This window comes from Triturus cristatus, chromosome 3_1 (assembly GCF_964204655.1).
Source record: "Triturus cristatus chromosome 3_1, aTriCri1.1, whole genome shotgun sequence".
Taxonomy (NCBI): Eukaryota; Metazoa; Chordata; class Amphibia; order Caudata; family Salamandridae; genus Triturus; species Triturus cristatus.
This window is the reverse complement of record NC_140583.1, coordinates 140526038-140548077: the sequence shown is the minus strand read 5'-3', so window position 1 is coordinate 140548077 and position 22040 is coordinate 140526038. Positions and strand designations below refer to the sequence as shown.

The 22040-nt window shown below is 43.2% G+C and overlaps 1 protein-coding gene across 2 annotated transcripts in view; it reads right to left on the bottom strand.

The window, feature by feature from the left end:
- Positions 1–22040, bottom strand: part of DHCR7 (7-dehydrocholesterol reductase) — a 116982-nt gene that overhangs the window by 19253 nt on the left and 75689 nt on the right. For both annotated transcript variants that reach the window (XM_085643581.1, XM_085643582.1), the window contains exons 3-6: positions 12953–13175; positions 6203–6293; positions 2671–2884; positions 227–431 (exon numbers count right to left, since the gene is read on the bottom strand). In XM_085643581.1, coding sequence (XP_085499707.1) covers positions 227–431; positions 2671–2884; positions 6203–6293; positions 12953–13175 — 733 coding nt within the window. The remainder of the gene's footprint in view (positions 1–226; positions 432–2670; positions 2885–6202; positions 6294–12952; positions 13176–22040) is intronic.

Below are 22040 nucleotides of genomic sequence, written 5' to 3'. Positions count from 1 at the left end.
GGTCAAGGTATTTAATGTGTGACACAAGAAAAACATGTATACAGAATCTTTTCAAATCACTGCCACACACTTACAAACAAACCCAAAATAGTGAAGCAATGTATATTAAAATATATTTTAGAACTGTAAGACATAAAGTAACATTCTTGAAACAACCAATAGAAGTTTATCAAGTTTAAAAAGAAATTTAATAAGCCTCATCAGAACTGTCTACTACTGGTCATACCTGCAACACGTTGACGAGGATCATGGAATTGGTGACATGCCCGTACAGTTCCTGCTGCTTGGCTGCATACGACAGGTTTATGAGAGTCCAGGCAACGATACCGGGCCGACCATTGAAGAACAACTTAAAATCAAACCATTTCCCAATTCGAGGGTTAAATTCTACTCCCATCATGAAGTCATAGAAGAAACTGGCGGTGAATTTGCTGAAGGGTACAGAAATGTAGAAAAGAGATATTTCATTCCACAAAAGATTCACTCAACAGGTATCAAATTATACAGAAATCACTGTTTAATTCAGAGTGCTTAATTAAGGAGAATGCCTTCGGGGGTGCCAAAGGCTAGACATTGTTAGTTTCAGTAGCCCACCATAAAAACAACTGCAGTGCTTTAATATTAGCATTCAAAAGACAGCTTTTCTAAGACACCGCAGGATAAGTTTCCGACTGCAGACTGGTCATGCCTTCGTCCCCGCAGTGCCTGCTTGTGCATTCCTGAGGCCTGGTAGTCCTGCGCGGTGTACCTACCCTCTTAAATGACATTACATGGGAGAAGCCTGGCTGGCCCTGGACTTTCCAACCCAGTAGCTTTTAAGAGGCCCCATCGGGTCAACACATTAGTCCATACTGGACAGGATGTGTATAAACTGGTTAATTCAGTAAATTAATTTCAATGAATAAGAATCCCTTTCGGTGCTAGATTGTCATATTGGTAGTTGAGGTGGCCACAGCATGTGAGTTCAAAAATCTTTCACAATTGTATAATAGTGAATTGTGTTAGTCATTGCAACATGTGCTTCCTTTGCCCCATGTCCTTTCTAGAACCCTCAACTTCCAGCCACAAAAGGGTATTGCTTTCCCCAACCGACTAATATGATCCTCATCTGCACCCAGATGAGAAACAGAACTTTTCTCTGCCCCTCATAGACCAATTATGGCCACTCCGAGTCCCAGCGCAAGCTACATATACACGCGCTTTATATCAGCCTCTTAGGCAGTAGCAATGGGAACAAATCTAACAGATACATATTGCTGTTTTTGTGCCATTACTTATTTTGAAGAAGCTTTGCAGCGTAAATATTTTTCGAATTTTCTTCTCAAGACAATACAAATAATTAAGCAATTTGAGGTTGGAGCAACATGGGCTTGTCTTTAGGCGGCTGATGCCTCTTTAAAAAATATATTTATATTTTATTGTTTTGATTTCGATTAAACAATTTAACATGCCACAGACTATACAGCATTTTAACATTCTAAAGCATAATATTTGCTTTCGTTGCTCAACAATCTTACGGGTGAGCTTTGATAACTCCCACTAATTCTTCATTCATTTCTGGTGTTCACTACAGTTCATCGCCTAGATCTTTTTTAATCCACTTTCCCATTCCATAGTTCTTAGCCTTTCTATCTTCTTTCTTTCACACTGGGCAACTGTAATTCACAGCCGGTGATTCTTAATAAATAAAATGGATAATTTGATTAGAAATTATTATCCCCAAACAGGGAAGAGAAATCTTTTTGAAACAGTACCTTGTCTGCCCACATAAACACATGTAACACTTACATCTCTATGTTGTGACCTTTGCTTGGTTTGTTAGCATATCTTCGCTCGGTGTATGGTGGAAAATATTGAATAACAAGGTATATAGAACCTCATGTTTCTCCAGGCAGAGCACATTTGAATTCAGATAACCAACCAAACAATATTTTACAAAGCTAATAATAAGGGCTATGAATACCAGACTTTATGGATTACCCTGCTGGTAGTTACCAGTAACAGTGGATCCTAACCAAATCCATACATCCAATACTTATAATATGTTGGATCTCCACCACTCTCTGGGATTGGGTCTTCCGGGTGACAGATCAGGTGACATTCTTTTAATGCTATTCGACATCTGTGACTAGATGGGATCTGGACAATCATATCTGCACTAGTTCGAAATTCTTATCAAATCAAAGAGCTCATTTTCACCATGGGCAGGATTAAGCAACTCTGGAACTCGTTGGGTGGTATCAACTACTGAAACAAACAAAGCAGTGGATTCCATCATTCTAGCTGCTGGATCTCTCCTTACACAATCAGGTAATCCCACAATCGAAGAATGATGCAGTGCATCTTGGGGTGAGTGCAATTGAGTGATGTGAATGGTTTCATCATCTTCTTTGCATTCAGCACTACTTAAGAGCTGGGGTTCCTCAGCAATGCTGCTGAGACGTCTACATAGGGAAGAGAGGTGAAACAGGTATGCTGAGGCATTACTGTAAGAGTCCAATCGACAGCACCACACTAAACCTCTTTCAGATCCATACATTTGGGCTACATCTTGCTTCACAGAAGGATCACTGGCGAGCTAAAAACTCACGAGTATGACATACAATTTGACTGAAATTAGCAAAGCTCATTGATTGCACTAGAAAAACACATTTCAAAATCATAACCTACCAATCTTCAGCATTTGTAGGGAAGTAACTTGCTTTTATCCTTGCAAAAATGGAAACTGCGTAGCCTAAAATATTAGCGCACCACAGCAGCGGGATCCAGTTGTCAAAAATGATGGTTGGCGAAAACCAGTGGAAGTGATATGCGTTGGCAAACCATAGGACATGGGTGATGATCCAAGCCTGAAGACCGTTGATTTGATATTTATTCACTTGGCCTGAAAAGGGGAGAAAACCCCATGTATAATTCACTGTGTAAAACATGTAATGGAATCCATAACAAAGTACATTTATTGTGCAGGTACAGCTTTTGGTTTTTATAGAACAATTGAACAGTTTGCATATGAAAGTCTGGGACTTTCTCTACACGAGGTTATTCCAATTGTATCAACACAAAATATAACAAAAGGAAACTAGCTCAAGGATCCATTTAAAGACATTACTAGAGACTGTCACAAGTCTACAATGAGGACAACACCAGTTGCTTACCAGTAATAATGGTTTTGCAGCTTGAAGCTCTTCTAGATTGAAATGTTGTGCATAATTCTACCATCTAGAAGTTGATGAAAGTGGAAGTTGTTCTGTGGGGAAATTCTAGAAGGTCAGAAGGATGCCTTCTTATGTAAACAAGAAATACTCTAGGTTTAAAGAAAAGTATTGGGCTCATGGGACAGCAGTATAATGCGAGGCTAGCTGCTTGGCTCCTACGCTGTCAGGGTAGCAACCTACCAAGAGCTTTGTCTCTCACCCATTGCATGTTCAGGGAGTCATTCTCGCTGGGGTCTGAGCCACCTGACTTTGGATCACCTGACTGGTGCTCATCCTCCACTGCGAGCGTTCAAGAACTTCAGTTCCCCCCAAAGGGGTAGTAAGCGCTATACAAATGCGACGGTGCAATATAATACAATATCCTTGACCCATACCAGACTACCGTAGGTTTCCTAGCGGACTTCCAATTCGTACATAGCTCCATCTCTGCATACATCACTGCTCTGATCACCTGTATTTTCTCATCTTTCCTCAGTTTGAAGAGTTACATTTATGTGCTCAATGCACACAAATCTGTAACAAAGTCTTATGATCAGAGTGCCTGTGTGTGTCCGTCTGTCTGTCTCACTCTCACTCTCTATATTTATCACTCTCTGTTCTACATGTTACAGATTTGAATCCTCACAGGTTAACATCATGGCTACTCACTATTCCAAGTGGGCAGTACCTTTTCGTGCAACCAGCAAGGCAACATATTTAAATGTATAACTTGTTCGCTTTAGAGGGGACACAGAAGCAAGGAGACGCCAACGTATAACAGACAGACACAACAGACATAAATACGGCAGACTCAAGGTTCCAAGGGCCCTCCCTCAGAATTAAAAGACGCCCCCCTCTCCCCCCATCCCCCCGGCACTACGGGCTGTGGGGAAGCTGCAGTTCAGCCGGCTATGCGCTTGTGCAGGAGGATGAATTATGTATTTTTCAGGCCGTTAGCAGACATTCAATTGTGTCATTTCATTTTGACTAGGAAGTTTTTCAGAATGGATATCTTGAACCGTGAGATTTTTCTGTTGAGTTGGGTAGTAAGTGTACTGGTGTATTTCATAACCTGCATTCTTCCTCAGAGTTCTCAGTGGTTCTATATAAAGACTGAAACCTATTGGAGCTCGAAAGAAATCTTGTGGACAGCCACACGTGAACGAGGGGGAAGGGATCAAAAGATGCGTTAGTGATCCCGATAAGTCATTTGCGGTTGGTTTGGAAAGAAGTTTTTAAGGATGTAATTGCATCTTTGATGGTCAATAGTAACAAATGCTGCTCATAAATGAGAGGACAAGAAGACAGGCATCACCCTTGTCCATCACGGAGAGGTTGTTATTATTTTAATTGTTCTGCTGGCCAGCCTCAGTGAAACTCTAATTTGTAGGTGGTGAGTAAATTGGCCTTGTCAATTACTGTATTAAGTGAGTCTGCAACACACTTTTTATTTACTTTCCCCCCCAAGCTTGATAAGTGACCAGCCTGAAGTTAGTGAGCTCATTGGGATCTACTGGAGTGTTTCTTAACAAAACCATTTCACCAAACTCGCAGTATGTCTGGATAGATGCCATTTTGGAGTAACAAGTTAATAAGAAGCTGCCGTCGATAACATAGTTGCTGGGAGTTTTTAACTGTTGAGGGCGGAATTATACTGTCGTAGTAGAACGTGGGCCTTAAATCCTTGATGACTTCAGTAACTACAGAAACTCCACAGAACTTGCATCATGAGTATGAAGATATTGATGGTAGTTTATTTTCATATCTGAGTTGAGTGTAGTGGATATGATTCTCTGAGAAGTGAGATTTTGTTTAGGAACAAGTCTTGGAATAATTTACATTTGGACTTGAAATGAGATGGAGCAGGCCAGTTGATGGTTTTGAGTTGCTCTTTATGCTTAAGAATAATTATGTCATCACCCTGGTAACAGAGTTTGGGTTTTATTTTTAAGCAAAGAAAATTTATGTCAAGTATGTATTTTTAATGGTTGCTTTGAACTTTTATTTAATCACCTGTTCGGTTCCAACTTTATTTTGAATAAATATTCATCAGAAAATAATGGTTTGCATGACTTTGATGTTAATTTTTGTTGTTTTATGGGCACTATTTTGTTGATCGATTTTGATATGACATTGTTCTAAATATTAAATGAATTCATTATATCAATGGTTATTGTAATAAAATTGTAAGTGATTTTCGAATTAATTAAGTTAAGATATTATTTAAATAAGCAGCTTCTAGCTCGTCTAACTCACTATAACTCTCCTAATCATGCTGCTCTATCCTTGGTCTGAAATATATTTTACTATTTTACTAATGCAAATCAATAGTTGCAGATTATTATCAGGTTGTTACAATTAGGATCTTATGTTTTACTGATAAATATTAACATGCAGATGTAAAATTAAATTTTATAAGTCGAAGTATTAAAAGGATTATTAGCTCACTGATTTCAATTGTTTTATGGTTTTTCTGTAAAATTTAGTCAACAAAGACTTAAACTGAAACATATCTGAAAACACTTTTTAGAGAATAACACTAATTCACATAAACAACTTTCAAAACAATAAAAAGAAGGACAGGTTTTTAACGGTAAAGATTTTACCAGCAAAAGTCTTGAGGCCACTCTTTGGAATACATGTTAGTATAAAACATAAGTTCACAACTTATTTTTTAAGTTGAATAATTATTCAAATGATCAATAATAATTATTCACCACATGTACGGCCCCTGTGGGGGAGACAATACACTCCCTGATCAGGAGCTGACTGAATGTGATACAGGACTATGAGATGGCGAATAGTGTCAGGGCCAAAAGATGACAAACGAAGGTTAACCCTTGAATCTATGTAACAATCTTTGGTCGTGTATTAAACAACTATGATTTAAGGCGTGTTTTACTGCTCTGTTACAATAAAACGATAAATCAAAAAACAAAACAAAAATTATTCACTTAAAAGGTATTAACAGCAACCCTAGCCATGACTTTTCAAGTAATAGTTCTTACCAGCAGGAGTGCGCGCCCCTTCTTGCACTCCTCCAACGTAGCCTGGCAGCAACTTATGGCACAGGTCCGGAATAAACATATATAAGAAAACCTAGAAGGAACATAATATATATATAAATATTTTTTAATATATTTTTATTTTATAAAGAAATCAAATATGACATAGCATTTGTCAATAGGCATTTGCAGTTGTAATGGATACTGAGTATACAAGCATGGAGTATGCAATGTCTTTTTCAAACCCCAACAACTATACCCTCCTCTCCCCCAATAGCCAATTACAATCGTCGGAGTCACACTGGAATGGAAAAAACAAACCATCACCCGATAGGCACGCACAGGTTTGACAAGGTATGAGATGCCTTTCACCCAATGCCCTCTCGTACCCCATCATCCACCAAATCTTTCAAGGCATAAAACGATTTCCAACTATCCCAGACATTATGAAAATTTCCTAGGACAGCCCCTGCTGACATAGGTAGCTCGCTCAGCGATCATGTACATTTCATGGTGTTTCTCCATTCCATCAACATGGGGCCCTCCGCAGAGCCCCAGTGATGGGCCACATCCCTTTTGGCTACCACCAGGGCTAAATTGCTGAACAACAACTGGGCTTGTGGTAGGTCTATATCATTGGGGATACCCACCAGGATCAATTTGGGGTCCATCGGGAGGGATAGTGAAAACACGTCCATAAGTTCCCCTATGATGGCTCTCCAGTAGACCTATATTTTTGGGCAACTACACACTGTATGGTAAAAGGAGCCCATTGTGGCTTTACATCTCAGGCAACACGGATCCGAGGCTCTCTCCATGGCGTGGAGATGTCGCCTATCATAGTAGACTCAGTGTAACATTTTAAATTGAATCAGCCTGAGCCGATGATGGGAAGCCCAATAGTACGCATGGATGTTGGGTACGGCAATCCCGCTGTTGTATTGGTTGCGCTGGAACGTGGCTAGGGCTATTCTGGAATGCTCGCCATCCCACAGTAGTGTATGCAGATCTCCCTCTATTGCCATGAATATTGCAGAGGAAATGGGGTAGTATGTATGGTGAAGGGCATAAAGTAGTTTGGGTAATGCTATCATTTTAAAAATTGCCGCTCTTCCCAGCAGCGTGGGGGCAGTCCATCTGGCCATGTCCTCTCATCAGTTACGCATAACCCTCCCTAGATTGCATTCCTGGCATATCTTCTGGTGGTGGGTTAGAAATATACCCAGGTATTTGAACCCCAGAGTGGTGTGGGTCAGGTTATTGAGAAGCGGGACGATCGCCGTGTTCTTCTGTGGGAGGTAGCGAAGCGATTTAGGGCAGTTGATACGACATCCGGAATAGCTTTTGTATTCATCCAATATCTGGAGAAGTAGCAGGAGGGATTGGGAAGGTTTGGTAACATAAAGGAGAATGTAATCCGCGTATAGGGAGATTGTTTATTCTGAAGCCACGGACCTCCAGGTGTTCACGTATCCTAAATGGCAGTGATTTTATTATATGACCAAATAAAACAGGAGAGAGGGGGCAACTCTGTTGGGCTCCCTGTCCTATCTAGAATTCAGACCACACTACCCCGTTAACTCTCACTGATGCCAACGGCGTCTGGTATAAAAAACCAAAACTGGGCTTTGGCTCAAAACACCAGCAGAACTGAGCCGAATACACTAGAAAACAAAACACCTTGTCCTAACTGGATTTAGTTCAAACAATAGAATATTTTCAAACACTTTCGTGAAGTAAAACACGAAAAGGGGGCTTTACAAATTGCCTGTTCTTCAAAATACTTTTAGTTTATTTCACATCCTTATTTTGTGTGATAAAGACAGAACAACTGTACATAATGCAAACATATATATACAATATAAATGACAATATACTACACAACACCCTAGCAGATTTAAACATTCAATCATCAAACAAACTTGGCCAATCCATTCATACCAGAAGCTGACTCATACTAAACTAAACTAAATGGTCCTTTGACCACTACTCCCTTTTGAACACAGATTGTTGTCCGTATTTCATAAGTGTTAAGACATTTACTTTCTTAATATACACTTCAGAACCCACATGAACATTAAGGGCAAGACTTTTATATGGAGTGTGTGGTGGACCGACTGTTCGACGCGTTTCGAACCTCTATCTTTGTGAGGTTCTCCTCAGGACCAATCAATTCTTAAGAATAAGCGTCAGCATATAACCTTGACCAGCTTTGCGTTTGAAGACGATTCAACCAGCTAGAGCCGGAGCCTACGATTTCTAGTCTGCTTCGTACCAAAGGGTTGGTGTAACAAACGTTCAAGCGTTCTGTTTGCTGTAAGTGGTCGTACTCTCAGTCATTAGTTTCCATCGGAGACTGGTACCTTCTCAATTAGCGGCGTCCCGCGAGCCCGTGCAGCTGCAACAGGGACTGTCCCTGTTGCAGCTGCACGGGCTCGCGGGACGCCGGTAATTGAGAAGGACCACTTACAGCAAACAGAACGCTTGAACGTTTGTTACACCAACCCTTTGGTACGAAGCAGACTAGAAATCGTAGGCTCCGGCTCTAGCTGGTTGAATCGTCTTCAAACGCAAAGCTGGTCAAGGTTATATGCTGACGCTTATTCTTAAGAATTTATTGGTCCTGAGGAGAACCTCACAAAGATAGAGGTTCGAAACGCGTCGACCAGTCGGTCCACCACACACTCCATATAAAAGTCTTGCCCTTAATGTTCATGTGGGTTCTGAAGTGTATATTAAGAAAGTAAATGTCTTAACACTTATGAAATACGGACAACAATCTGTGTTCAAAAGGGAGTAGTGGTCAAAGGACCATTTAGTTTAGTTTAGTATGAGTCAGCTTCTGGTATGAATGGATTGGCCAAGTTTGTTTGATGATTGAATGTTTAAATCTGCTAGGGTGTTGTGTAGTATATTGTCATTTATATTGTATATATATGTTTGCATTATGTACAGTTGTTCTGTCTTTATCACACAAAATAAGGATGTGAAATAAACTAAAAGTATTTTGAAGAACAGGCAATTTGTAAAGCCCCCTTTTCGTGTTTTACTTCACGAAAGTGTTTGAAAATATTCTATTGTTTGAACTAAATCCAGTTAGGACAAGGTGTTTTGTTTTCTAACGGCGTCTGGTATAGCAGTTAAACCCATTTCCTAAAGCTAGGACCGAAGCTGAACTTTACCAATGTATGCTCGAGGAAAGGCCAATGTACAGCATCGAACGCTTTTTCAGTGTCGAGCATCAGTAAAACACGAGGCTCCCTACGGCCTTGCCTTTCATTGATACAATTATGTGCTCGTCTTAGGTTATAGCGAATGGATCTTGACTTCAGTATCAGGAAAGGAACAGGCCGATAAGGGCCACACCATTCTCTAGGTTTACCATCTTTATGGATGACAACTATGGTTGGCCTTTGCCAATCGAAAGGGAGAGCACTGGGTCGGTGCGCCTCTAAAAACATGTCAAGAAGACGAGGGGCCATGAGGTCTGCATATCTCTTACAGAATTCCACTGCAATCATGTTAGACCCAGGGGTTTTGCTGGGTTTCAGTTGGTCTATAGCGTTCCTGATGTCAATCAGTGACATCTCAGCCTCTAGCTTGTCCCAGGACTCAGCATCTAGGACTGGAGTGACGATTGCGTCTAAGTAGGTTGAGAGTTGATGTGTTGGTCGTAGTGGTCTAGCAGTGTACAGATCTTTGTAATACTGTGCGAAGGACTCAGCTATGTCCCTATATGAGTCAATCACCATTCCATCTGCTCCCACCACCCTGTGCACCCATTTGGCCTCTAATTCTTTTCTTGCCAACCAGGCCAATAGTCTAACCGCCTTTACTCCAGCATCATATAATTCATGAACTGTGGCTAGCATTTGGTTTTTAGCATTTCCTGGGCTAAGGCACCATATTCCTCTTTAAGGAGCTTTAGTTGGTTAAGGACCGAGGGGTCTGGCTCTAGGCTCAGGGCTCCTTCGTGCTCCAACAATTGAGCTTCTGACCACTCCAACAAGTGGAAGGCCCTCTTCTTCTTCTGAGCCACCAGGTTTTGCGCTCTATCTTGAATGACCGATTTTATAGGCATCCCACAATGTAAGCTTGGACTTGACTGAACGCTCGTTTTCTGTAAAACAGAGCTTGGTGTCTACTCTCAGGCCAATTGCTACCTCACGATCACATAGATCCCAGGCAAAGAGCTTCTAGCCCGTTGCCAGCTTTGAATTATTGCCTACCTGTATCAATAGAGGCGAATGGTCAGATAGTACCCGGGCCAAGTACTCAGCCCGTCGAATTGAGCTTACCTTCCCTGCCAGTGCTAGAATGTAGTCTAAATGGGAGAAGTCCTGATGGGCTCCAGAAAAATAACAGTAATTTGTAGCATGTGGGTGTGCTCGCCTCCATAGGACAGTTAGTCCCAAAGTGGTAGTGAACTTAGCGAGAAGCGTCGAGGGGACATGTGAGGCCAACCGGTCCTATCTTAGTCTGACGCCATGAGGTTGTTAAATCCCCACCCACGAGGTGGAGTGTGGACCCTGCTTGTAAAAGTATATCCGCCACCTTCCCAATGTGGATGACTGTAGCTGGGGGGGTGCGTAGACACTGATCAGTGTGACGTCTTGATGTTCCCATACCCGTTTTAAACCTGCATAACGTCCCAAAGGGTCAGTCCAGCGCTTTGTACCTGTGAAAGGTGGGTTTTTGCGAAGCAATATAGCGTCTCCCCTAGATTCCCAGGTGTAAACCTGAATGGACTAAAGTCATGTATGCCCCTTGGCCTAAACAGAAGGAACCCAATATTAAGTATAAACTATTGATATAAGCAGCATTACTGTCCTCTAAGGTGCACTGCTTTAGAATCATGGCCCAGTTTAGATGAAATAAGGGTGTGTCACCTCACCAAAATGACATCTTAGAAATAATTAATGACATAAATGTCTGTGTCCTCTTAATACCTAGGTCAGCCTTCACCTCAATAGCCCCGCATATCATCATCCAAATACCTTCACAGTGCAGTAATATTAGTTAGGAACACCAGGAGCAACTGGAAGGTATGCATTTCTCACCACTGGCCGACTCTAGAGAGTAATTGCTAATTCATCTTCTTCCTGCTCAGGGAGTTGGCTTCCATAGTCTAACAGGTTCAAACTTCACCTTCCCTGAGAGCAGTAAGATGACTCAGATCTTTGGGCGGGCGGTGATCTTGCAGGATGCTTGGTGACATACCTCTTAAATGTGTATCCACTTACTAATCCAGGTTTCTCCTATTAGTTAGCATAATATATAACTGGTTTCTTACCCCACCTGGAATGTTTTGTTTCAGGACTTGTATTTATTGTGTTGTCATACATTGTTAGTGTGCTATTTTCTATTATAGTAGATATTTATTCATTTATTAGTTGTTATAGAGAGAAGTGCATCCATTTCCAAATACTTCAAAGTGCTAACACGGTTTGACAAATATATGCATCAAGCAGGTAGAAGGGGTGGACTCCACATGGGGCGGGGGTGGGAACCTAGCTTAATACTGTCTTGCCACTGCCCCTGCTCTACCCCACGTTCAGTTGAAAGCAAATTTCCACGTGTTTTCAGAACTACTTGCGGTAGAATTTTGCTTGCAGATTTGGGTTTATGGCATCAGTAAGTTTAGAAACTTGAAGGGAACATGGTTTATAAAGCGTATAGTTGCTCAGTACAGATCTCTAGTTGGCATACAGTGGGTACCTCTTATGCAGATATTTTAGGCCTTCGTTCCAGTAGGCCTTGTGAACACCGCAGAGGGTTTGAATTGCTCTTTGCACCCACGGGGAGATTGTGGAGCACTTTTAGGTAGGTTTTATGTGCTTGTGTTTACAAAGGTTCAAACATGTTCTGGCTGCCATGCATTGTAGTTTCTGTATCCTGTTATATTCATCTGCAGCCATATGTATTTGATGCTGTAATAGTTATGGTGAGCCATAATGAGCTCTTGTCAGCTCCATCTGGGGCTGGTTGGGAGTCATGTGAGGATCTAATACAATACGAAGAGCTGCCGGTCATCATCCTTGACCAGGGGATTAACGAGGATTTTGAGCACGGGCGTGCTGTATAAAAGTATCCCTAAATTGCTAACTTTCAATTACATGTAAGTAGGCAATCATATGAAAGTATTTACAGAATGGATTTTTTTTAGTGGTGGGGAGGAGTGCCAAATATATATTTTTTAAGCTGTTGGAGTTTCTTCCAGATTAAAGAAAGTCAGCTAAGTATACTAGATCAAAGGCATACAAGGAATGCGTCTTATATGTCACACACCCAAGGAGCAACATGGAGGTAAAAGGGACCAACAGATGCTTCAGGGGTAGGGAACTGATGGAGAATAGGAGATTCTCTGCTGCAAACTTTACTAGTACTCTCCTCTTTGTCCCCCACAATAATGATCATAAAAATCCATGTTTTACAATTCCAAGCAAATATTTTATTATTAGTCTCTGAGTGATTCAGTGTTGTGAGAAGCCTAATACTTTGTATTATAGGACTTGTAATAGAGCTTTAACCAACATACATAGCTGGCATTTGCACTTCTAGTGCAGATTATGAACTCTGAAAGCATATTGAGGTAGTCCCCACTCCCAAAACAACAGACAGACCCTACAGGCTTGGCGAGTTCTGCACATACAATGACCTGTGTAGATGAGTAAGCTCATAAAATGCAGTTTTCTCTTTGAAAGATTATTGCCAGCTGAGTAATTAAGTTGTGATTCACAATGAAGCACTTACCTGAAATGTAACCCAAACAAAATAAATGTTTGCAGCTCTCCAGTTCATAAGTGGAGTCCTGTTCCAGATGTCAGAGAGATGGGACGTTCTGGTGTAGACATCCATGATGGGGCGGGTCACAGAACACTGGAACTGGTCACAGGACATGATGAAGAAGTACACGATGAGCGGGGCGAACATCAGCAGAAAGAGGACGCATGCCAATGAAAACCAGTCCACCTCCCTGCAAACATGAGAGACTGGAGGTTACTGTACAATTCCAAACAGGTCATCTGCTTCTTCACAGAATGACAACAACTGAAGAACCAAAAGAAAGTCTGGAAAATAAAATTGCAACTACTGTTTTATTTACTCCTGGAGATACTAAGACAAATGGTGCAGCAGCAATTTGACTCTCTGATTTATTATTCCTGATGTAGCTGCTCACCCAAAAGAACAGAAAATAGAAAATAGAACGCTGTCGATCCCTCCAGATTTTCTCACAGCACTGAACAGATCCAGGTGGACATGGGGGCGCTCTTTAATATTTATAGATCTAGTTATTCACAGAGCAGCCATTGGGCGCGCCCATGATGTCATTTGTGTAATGTATGGTGTGTTTGCTCTTTTGATAGCTCTTGGTGTATGAGCATGAAAATATGTCAACTCTGACACAGGCAATTCTTGAATTTCATGTACTGATGCGAATATCAACATGAAGGCTTAAGAAAGAGGTTTGGACTGTTAGTTGGTGTCGGGGTCTTTTCCACAAGAGTATTATGTTTAAAAGCAACACATCTAGAGGTAATATAATATTACCAGATCTGATATGTTCAAAACATGTTTCACCTTTTTTAGGTCTGGCTTCACAGTGCAGCTGTCTGCAAGAAATATTGTTACTAATTCTTAAAATAAACATGGATGCGGTTTTGACTCCACCCAGAGAAGTATTACTCTTTCACCACATGCTATTGGCTATTTGGTATATGTTTCCGCCTCAAAGAAGCACTACCGTTGAAATGTATGAGACTATTTTACATCTGAAGATTACACTCAATCATCATGGTGTTGGTTTCTACATCCATTCAAGATAGAATGCAAGACTTTTTGCTATTTTTTTCCAAGCAATGGCAAAGCCAGTGGATCAGTGTGTTATGTGATGAACAGCCTGTGTGCATGCAAAGCACAGGAACAACATTTGTGAATGCCTGTGTCTGATTGATTTAGAACACTACAGCCACACCTATTGGCCTTACCAGTGCTTAGTCTCTTTAGAAGTTCATTCATAAATATACCCCTATTACTAATAATACAATCTCATTAAAGTACGTGCCATTGTGATTTTACTAGTGCTTTTGCATTGTAAAGCTTCCTGTGCTAATAGGATAGAAAGCAATTTTGGCAGAAGTTGTTCAATTGATGGTCTTTGATTCATTAAAAAATTACTACTCAAAAACGGCAACATTGTGTGATTTACATGCAATGGAAACATAACTTTTGGAAGAAGTTTAAGGTTTCTTCTTAAAACGAATCTATTGATCTATTGTTAGGCATCTGAATAAGGTCAAATCTACAGCTCAGCGATTCTCATGCGAGAGGTCGAAGCAACCAGGAAGGCTACCTTCCAGGACAGGACAAGAATTGCATGACTTGGCCCCACATGTAAATGGAGTCGCCTGAAGCCACAGTGAATTCTTTTCAATCCATGGGGTGACAACTCGATTTTTGACGGGGTCCTTGAAATTATCCGTAGTGCATTTCACCACACTCTTTAGCATGGGCAGGTACTGGACAAATCCCTCAGTGTTGGACACAGTCTCCACCAACAAGTCTTCCTCTTCCTCAAACCATGTGGAGCATCACTTCCTGGTGTTCTGACATCTTTTGTATGACGTCATAGGCAGTGGGGCCATCTTAGGAGGAGGCTTCAACCGCGTAGGGCTGCATTTCGGGATTGTCTCGGAAATAAATATGGTAGTCCTCCCGAGGGTTGTCCGCGGAGGTGGCAGTGCCGTGGTATAGATCGTTAGACTCATGAGGGCTTCCATGATCTGAATGGATGTGGTCAGAGTGAGAGGAGAACTGTGGTGACTCTGGAATTAAAAAGGACTGTAGCTCCTCTGATATCAATTTCTTGAAAGCTTGCTCTTCTTAGGTATGTTAGCTGTTTAGGATTGGTCCTTTAGAGGTGGTCGAGCTTAGGTTTCCCTGTGGACGAGTAAATGAAAATCTTCCGCCGGCTGCCAGAAGGCACCTCAAGGAGCTTGAAGGTGCAAGGGACTTTCCTCATGTCTGATTTTGGCACCGAGGCCTGTTTTGGAGGCAGTGGTAGGAGGGTCTCAGAGTCGGCTTCAAAGCCAAGTTCAACTCTGGGGTTTAGGGTTAGCCGACATGGCTGGATGAAGAGGCTCAGTGCTCTTTGCCGGAGGCTTTGCTAGAGCCAAGGACGGACTCGGGGACATACAGATCTCAAGGCCTGGAGGTGGACCCGAAGGTCAGGCCTCTTATGGCCCGTCTTAGGGCTTGATGCCTGACTACCACAGGAGCAGTGCTTGGCCTTGACATGAGGGTCCTTTCAAGGTCAATTCCGAAGGTTGATCCTTGAGTGAGCATGGAGGAATGAGGGTGGGTTTTGTCTTGGAGCATGTGCTGTGGGACAAAGGGAGTTCCTCCTCTGCAGCATCGTAGCACAAATTCTCCTGGCTTGCTCTCTTTGCACCAGCAGATACCTGAAGGTCCAGCTCCTTTCATTTGGTGCTGATAATGTCCTCAGGTTCGAACAGATCTGGAGTCGCAAGTGAGTGTCGATGCTGCATCTTGTGGCATACTCAGCCGTGCTTGTGTTGATAGCGTATGATCTTCTTGCACTTGGATGTCTTACATGCTAAACAGGTTGACTGCTTGTGCACCGGAGACGAGTAGAAGTTACACACCCGATGTATTTAGGCAGAATTGGAAGGGCGTTGTCTTCATATTATGCTGCATCAATACTCATTCTTAATATGATCTGATTGAGAAAGCCGAGTCAACACCACTCGAAGTCAAGTCCTATACGGAAGCTGATCCATTGCAGAGTTCTTTCGTAAGTTGGACAAACTTCTGGAAGACTGACCTCCACGATCTCAGAGAAAATGTCATTGGTTCTGGACTTGGCAGTGGACTGTAGTGTGTCTGCAAAACATGTGTATCTACAGCAACACATCCTACAAATGTCTGTATTTTCTGTTAAGGAAACCCCTGTGGAGTTAAGATTCTCAGCCTTGTGTGCTTTATAAAAGTTATTTCTTAATAAAAATGGGATGTGGGGAGCAGAGCAAGCCACCTTGAAGGCAGTCTGCCATCTTTGTTGCCTCCAGCGCAGGCACTGGTAGAGGGTCCCAAGTGCTGGCAAGAATGTTGGAACATGTGGAGTTGTTGTGGAGGAGGGGAACCAGGGGGTGCTCCTGAATCTTACTTTGTAGTCCCTGTAGAGAGCTCCAGCTCCCCTGAAACCGAGGATAAAGAGGCCTCCTCAGTGACTTAAGAGGACACAAACATAGCACCTCTCAGTACTGCTGAATTTTTCAGACTTGGGTCCGTTTCAAGGCATCTCACAGCAATGTTTTCGGGACAGCACTCTTGCAGGAACCTACTGAGATGTACCAGAAGCCTTTATCCACTCATGTCTGGGGCTGTGGCATTGACGAGATGAGAGAGAGCAAATCCCAGATGGCAGCAGACCTGGCACAGAGTTAGCCTCCCAAAGGTGGATTACTGGGCTGCTCTACAAGGCGAAAAAGGCAGCCAGCGAATCACCAGGGAACGAGGCTAGGAGAGGAGCTTTATTCTAGATTCCTCAGAAACACTGACCTTTGGAAGAAGCTTGTACCTTCTGCATGCTGTGCCCCCTAAAGAGGAAACATTAAAAGGGGAAAAAGAAGATTTTTTGCCTCCACAGCAATTTTTGGATTCTACATCATGAAGCCCCTTTAGAGAACTGGGCTTTTGTTGAAGTTACCCCCTACTTTTTGCCCCCTTTTTAGCTACTTGATGCTGATTTTCCACTCTGAGAGTGCACTAAGGCCTGCTACCAAACCTCAGTGCCAGTGTTCCTTCCCTAAAACAAGGTGTTGTCTGATTGTGCTGCAATTGGCTAAGGACCTTAGCACCCCTGTAAGTCCCTAGTAAATGGTACCTAGGACAGGGGTAATAAAGAGGGCCCCTAATGGCTGTCGCATATCTTATGGGATTTACATACATATTATAAGGGCCCTACATACAAATTCCACACAGACTGCCATTGCAGGCTGCATGACATGGTGCAAACCGTGAGTGAAACCACGACATGACACACTCCCGTGTGGCATGCCAAAGTCACTGTAAGTCACCCCTACAGCAGGCCTTTGAGCTCTAAGGCAGGGTGCATTATATTTAATGTGAGGACATATCTGCATGAGCAGATATGTCCCTGTGATGTCTAGTTCTATTACTACATAATGCAAGTGAACAGGGAAGCCATCTGAAGGGATGTACTGCGCACTGGTCAAAACAAGTTCCCCCAGCTACATAATGACGTCACTGAAACATATGGTGTTTGGTATCAAACACCTCTCTTTTAATAAACCCACACTGATTCCAGTGATTAATTTATTAATACATACACCAATTGTGTTTCTTAGAGGTACACCCTGAAACCTACCAACCGTCCAGTGTGCTAGCTGACTGGTTCCTTCCAGCCTGCTGCCACAGACGAGTCTCAGACCCTTCAGCCTTTGCTCTTAGGAGGTCAGAATCAATGCCTGCGCTGGGGAGAGGAAAGGCTGATAAATTAGCATTTCAAGGCAGGTGGGTTCAAAGAGCCCCCCACCTTTGAAATGTGAATCTGGCCTCCCTCACAGGAGAGGAATCTGACCCCCTTTGTCCAGAGCCCTTTGGCACCTGGTCAGGCGGAAAAATGAGTATGCAGGAGGTGTGTTGCACTGCCAGGCTGGTCACATCTCTAGGGTAAACTAGTCTGATGTAAACACGACTTTAGGACTACCACCATATCGTGTATGGTGGAATTAGAAATTCTGGGACTGGGTGATGCCAACCCTCCACAGGAAGTGGTCATCTAGGGGACGTAGTGACCCCAGGGTAAGTAGCCCATTGGCTGCCACCCCGTAGTTCCCTAAATACCCCTAAATTGAGTATTTAGGGAACACCCCAATACCAAGACTTCAGATTCCAACGTATCAAGAAAGGAGTGGACACCCCGTGAGACCCTCCAATACATCTTTGAAACATTTGAACGATATGGGGAACACGCAGGATACAAAATTAATTGAGAGAAATCCTGCCTTTATCCAGCAACCCAAGGCTTCGAACAGCTGGGACAGCTCAAAATTGAGAAAGAAAGGATAGAATAACTAAGCATATACGTTTCAGCAAACAGACTCTAAAGCCTAAATCAAAATATATATATCGAGCCATCATGGAATTTAACGTTGACATTGAGAGATAGAAATCATTGCCCCTGGCATTCCTTGGGAAAGCAGCACTATATAAAATGATAGCACTACCAAAATGTTTATAGCTACTTCAGAATACACATTACTCCTTCCCATAAGAGGTTTTCGTAAGATGGATGAGGCGCTAAGGATATTCCTATGGGACGGTGGTACCCCGAGGGTGGCGCTTGCCACTTTGCAGCAAAATCAATATAACGGGGGGATATCGCTTCCGGATATTAAGGCATACTACTGGGCGGCCCACTAAATTGTTATTAACGACTGGGAGCACATGCCGGGTGACCACCCTATGTACACATTAGAGCTTGCACAATTTGAGACACGTTCACACATCCACTACCTTATGGAGGAAAGGGAGCTAGGGAATTTCTGGCAGCTACACAGGTTGTGATAAGTGCATGGAAGAGAGCAGAAAGGCAGATGAAATGGAACGACCAAATCACAAAAGAGACTCCACTCTGGGAGGGGGAGAGACTACGAGAACTTGTAAAACTAAAGGACTTTGGGAAGTGGAACGTGCTGGGCATCTCTAAAATGAAAGACATACTAGATGGTAGAGAGCTTTCCACTTTTCCACATCTCCAAAAGGAGTATGAACTGCACCAGAAACAATATTACACAAATATATGCAGATGGCCCACGCATGGAGAGTGCAAAGTGTAGACATGGAGAAGATCCCTGAATATGCCCCGTTAGAGGGGAGACTTCTCATTGGGGAAATTAGTGAGAAAGGAGTCTCAGGGGCATACAAAAAGTAAAAAAATAATAATCTCATAAAATTAACCGCAAAGTGGGAACTTAGAATTGGGAACCATGGAAGACCCTGACTGGGAAGCAGCATTGATGCACCCACGAGAGGTTGCTATTAAATCCCGCCTCCACCTTATCCAGTTTAAGGTACTACATAGGACCTATTATGACAGATCCCATCTACACAAAATGGGAAGGGCCGATACTCCTGAATGCCACGGACGCACCCATGAGATAGGCACATACATACACACTATCTGGGAATGCTCAGCGATACAGTGGTACTGGGAAATAATAACAGGAGAGTTAGGGGAAATACTAGGAGAAAAGATAACCATGTACCCTGGGTGCTCGAGGATCTCATGGTCCCCCAGTCCCAGCTTGCAGCCTTTGTGACCAGACCGTTCTCCCGTTGAAGTGAATGCGACACCCAACGCTGTGACACCCGGATGCCCCACAGCCTCCTGAGGTCCCTTTTGGTGTGGCCTTGGACCTCGCCCCATGCTCACCTAAGACCAGAACAGTCTTGTAAGTTCTCGAATGTAATACATGTTTTTCCTTCATAGGATAACATTACCAATCCAGAAAATGCACTCTGTCCACTTTTGAAAACTGTAAAAAATACATAACTCGAAAAGTACTTACCCGATGATCTTGGTATCTAATTTTATATAAAAGTAAGTGTTATTTTTTATTAATTGGAATTTGATTTCTTTATTGAGTGTGTTCTCACTTACTGCCTTTGTGTGTGTAAATAAATGCTTAGCACTACCCTCTGATATGCCTAATTGCTCACCTAAGCTACGACAAAAGCGGGCATTTGGGATGTCATTTGTGCCTCTGCATTTCCTTTAGGGTTTGCCTGAACTCTTTACACAGTGTACCTCTTTTTGGTCCACTATATAAATAGCCAGCTACCTACAGCCCCTTAGAAGGGAGAACATCTTACTAGCCTTGTCTCCTGAATTTGTGCTTATTCCAGTGTTGACTGAAGGCAGGCCAGACTTGGGAACAACTCAAAAGGTCTTTAGACTTCTAACAATGACATAGGTGGTGCCTTCATGAATAAAGGAACGATAATCCCAGTGGTCAGTTCAGGTGTCAAGGTGAAGCTTCCTCACCACTGCTGCCATTACAGCAGTGGAAAGGAACAAGACTGTCATCTATAGGAGCCTTGTCGTTCCAGAACAGAGCATAGAGACCCAGAAAGAGAGAGAAGGAGGGGTCAAAGCAGGATGTGGTCGCAATGCAAATTTGTGACTTGCGCTTTAAATATGGAGTGTCTGAAGTGCCTTTTTAGGTCTCGCCTAGCGACGCAGCACATGCGCTGCACGCCTTGGCAAGATCTATTGTTGTCAGTTTCTTGGCCGAAGGGGGACAGGACATGTGCACGCGTGCGGAAGACAGAACATGTGCACGCGTAAGTCTGACAGCGTAGCAGAATAGACAGCAGATGTGCGCCTACGGGGGACAGGAGATGTGCATGCATACTACTCTGCTCGGTCGTTCCCTCTCTCCCTCCCTCCCTGTCTGCGCTCATGCAGGACAAGAGATATGCACACGTTTGCTTCCATTAAATGCCGCTACAGGACAAGAGATATGCACGCGTGGTCGCTCCCTCTCTCCCTCCCTCCCTGTCTGTGCGCACACAGGACAAGAGATATGCACGCATTTGCTTCCATTAAATGCCACTACAGGACAAGAGATATGCACGCGCGGTCGCTCCCTCTCTCTCTCCCTCCCTCCCTGTCTGCGCGCACGCATGACAAGAGATATGCACGTGTTTGCTTAAAAATCCAAGTGTTACCAGCGCTGTTGACTGAAAACCTACAACTGGCTGAAAGCGTCGCGCACTAGACACTAGCATAGAAAATCGAGATTCTGTCATAGGGAACAAAAACATACAAAGTTGGGCACTAATACTATCTTGTCCAATCCATACTAGAACATACAAAGGACAGAAAGCAGCGCAAAGCTGACGAGAGTGAAGCCCAGAGGGAGTGGGACGATAAAGCATGTGACCCAGAATGACTTGAAACTAACGCTTTCCGCTACGCTTGCAGAGACCTGTCAGTTTCTTTTCGGCTGCTCTCTCTGTTTTGCGACACTGGCATATTTGGCTTCTCCTAAGATGGCGGCTCCCATGGCAGGCACCTGAGTTTCCTCTGATATGCATATCTAGGATTTGGAGCAGTAACCCTGTTGCGTTCCTTGCCCAGTCTGTGACATTAAACACGGTCATCCCGAACAGGAGGAATAAACCCTCTCTTCAACAGAGAAAGTCAGCTGGGAGCAGACAAAAGCGAGATCGAATCTGCAGCAGAGCCATTAGCCAACTTTCACTTTCCAAAGACACCAATATCCACAGCGGCACCACAACACTGATCGGAGAAGAAGAGCGGTGACCTTCTCTCAGCTGCAGCTTCGGTCATTACGGCCATGTCTCGGCTTAGACTGCTCCGGCCTGGGCTATTCCCAGGGTTGACAGGTTGCTGCAGCCTCAGCTTTTTCTCCGGATCCCAGGGCTCTGCTTCCCAGTGGCATAAAGTGGTGTCAGACGCAGAAAAGATCGTGGGCTACCCGACCTCTTTCACGAGTCTACGTTGCCTGCTCAGAGACGAGCTCAGCAACATCGCCATGCAGGTCTGGAAGCTAGTGGGCACCAGGCACCCCCTGCTTAATACCGCCAGGTAAGGTCATGCTGTTAGCCGCCCCCTCATCACGCATACAGACCGTGTTTAAAGGCTGTGTTTTCTTTTACACAGCGCTATTCTTCACAAGTGCTATCCTTACTCTTTGAGGCAGTGGAAGAAACATCTCGAGTACCTAACCGTCTGTGAGTTGCTGCCAACGGATTAAAGGTAAATAAT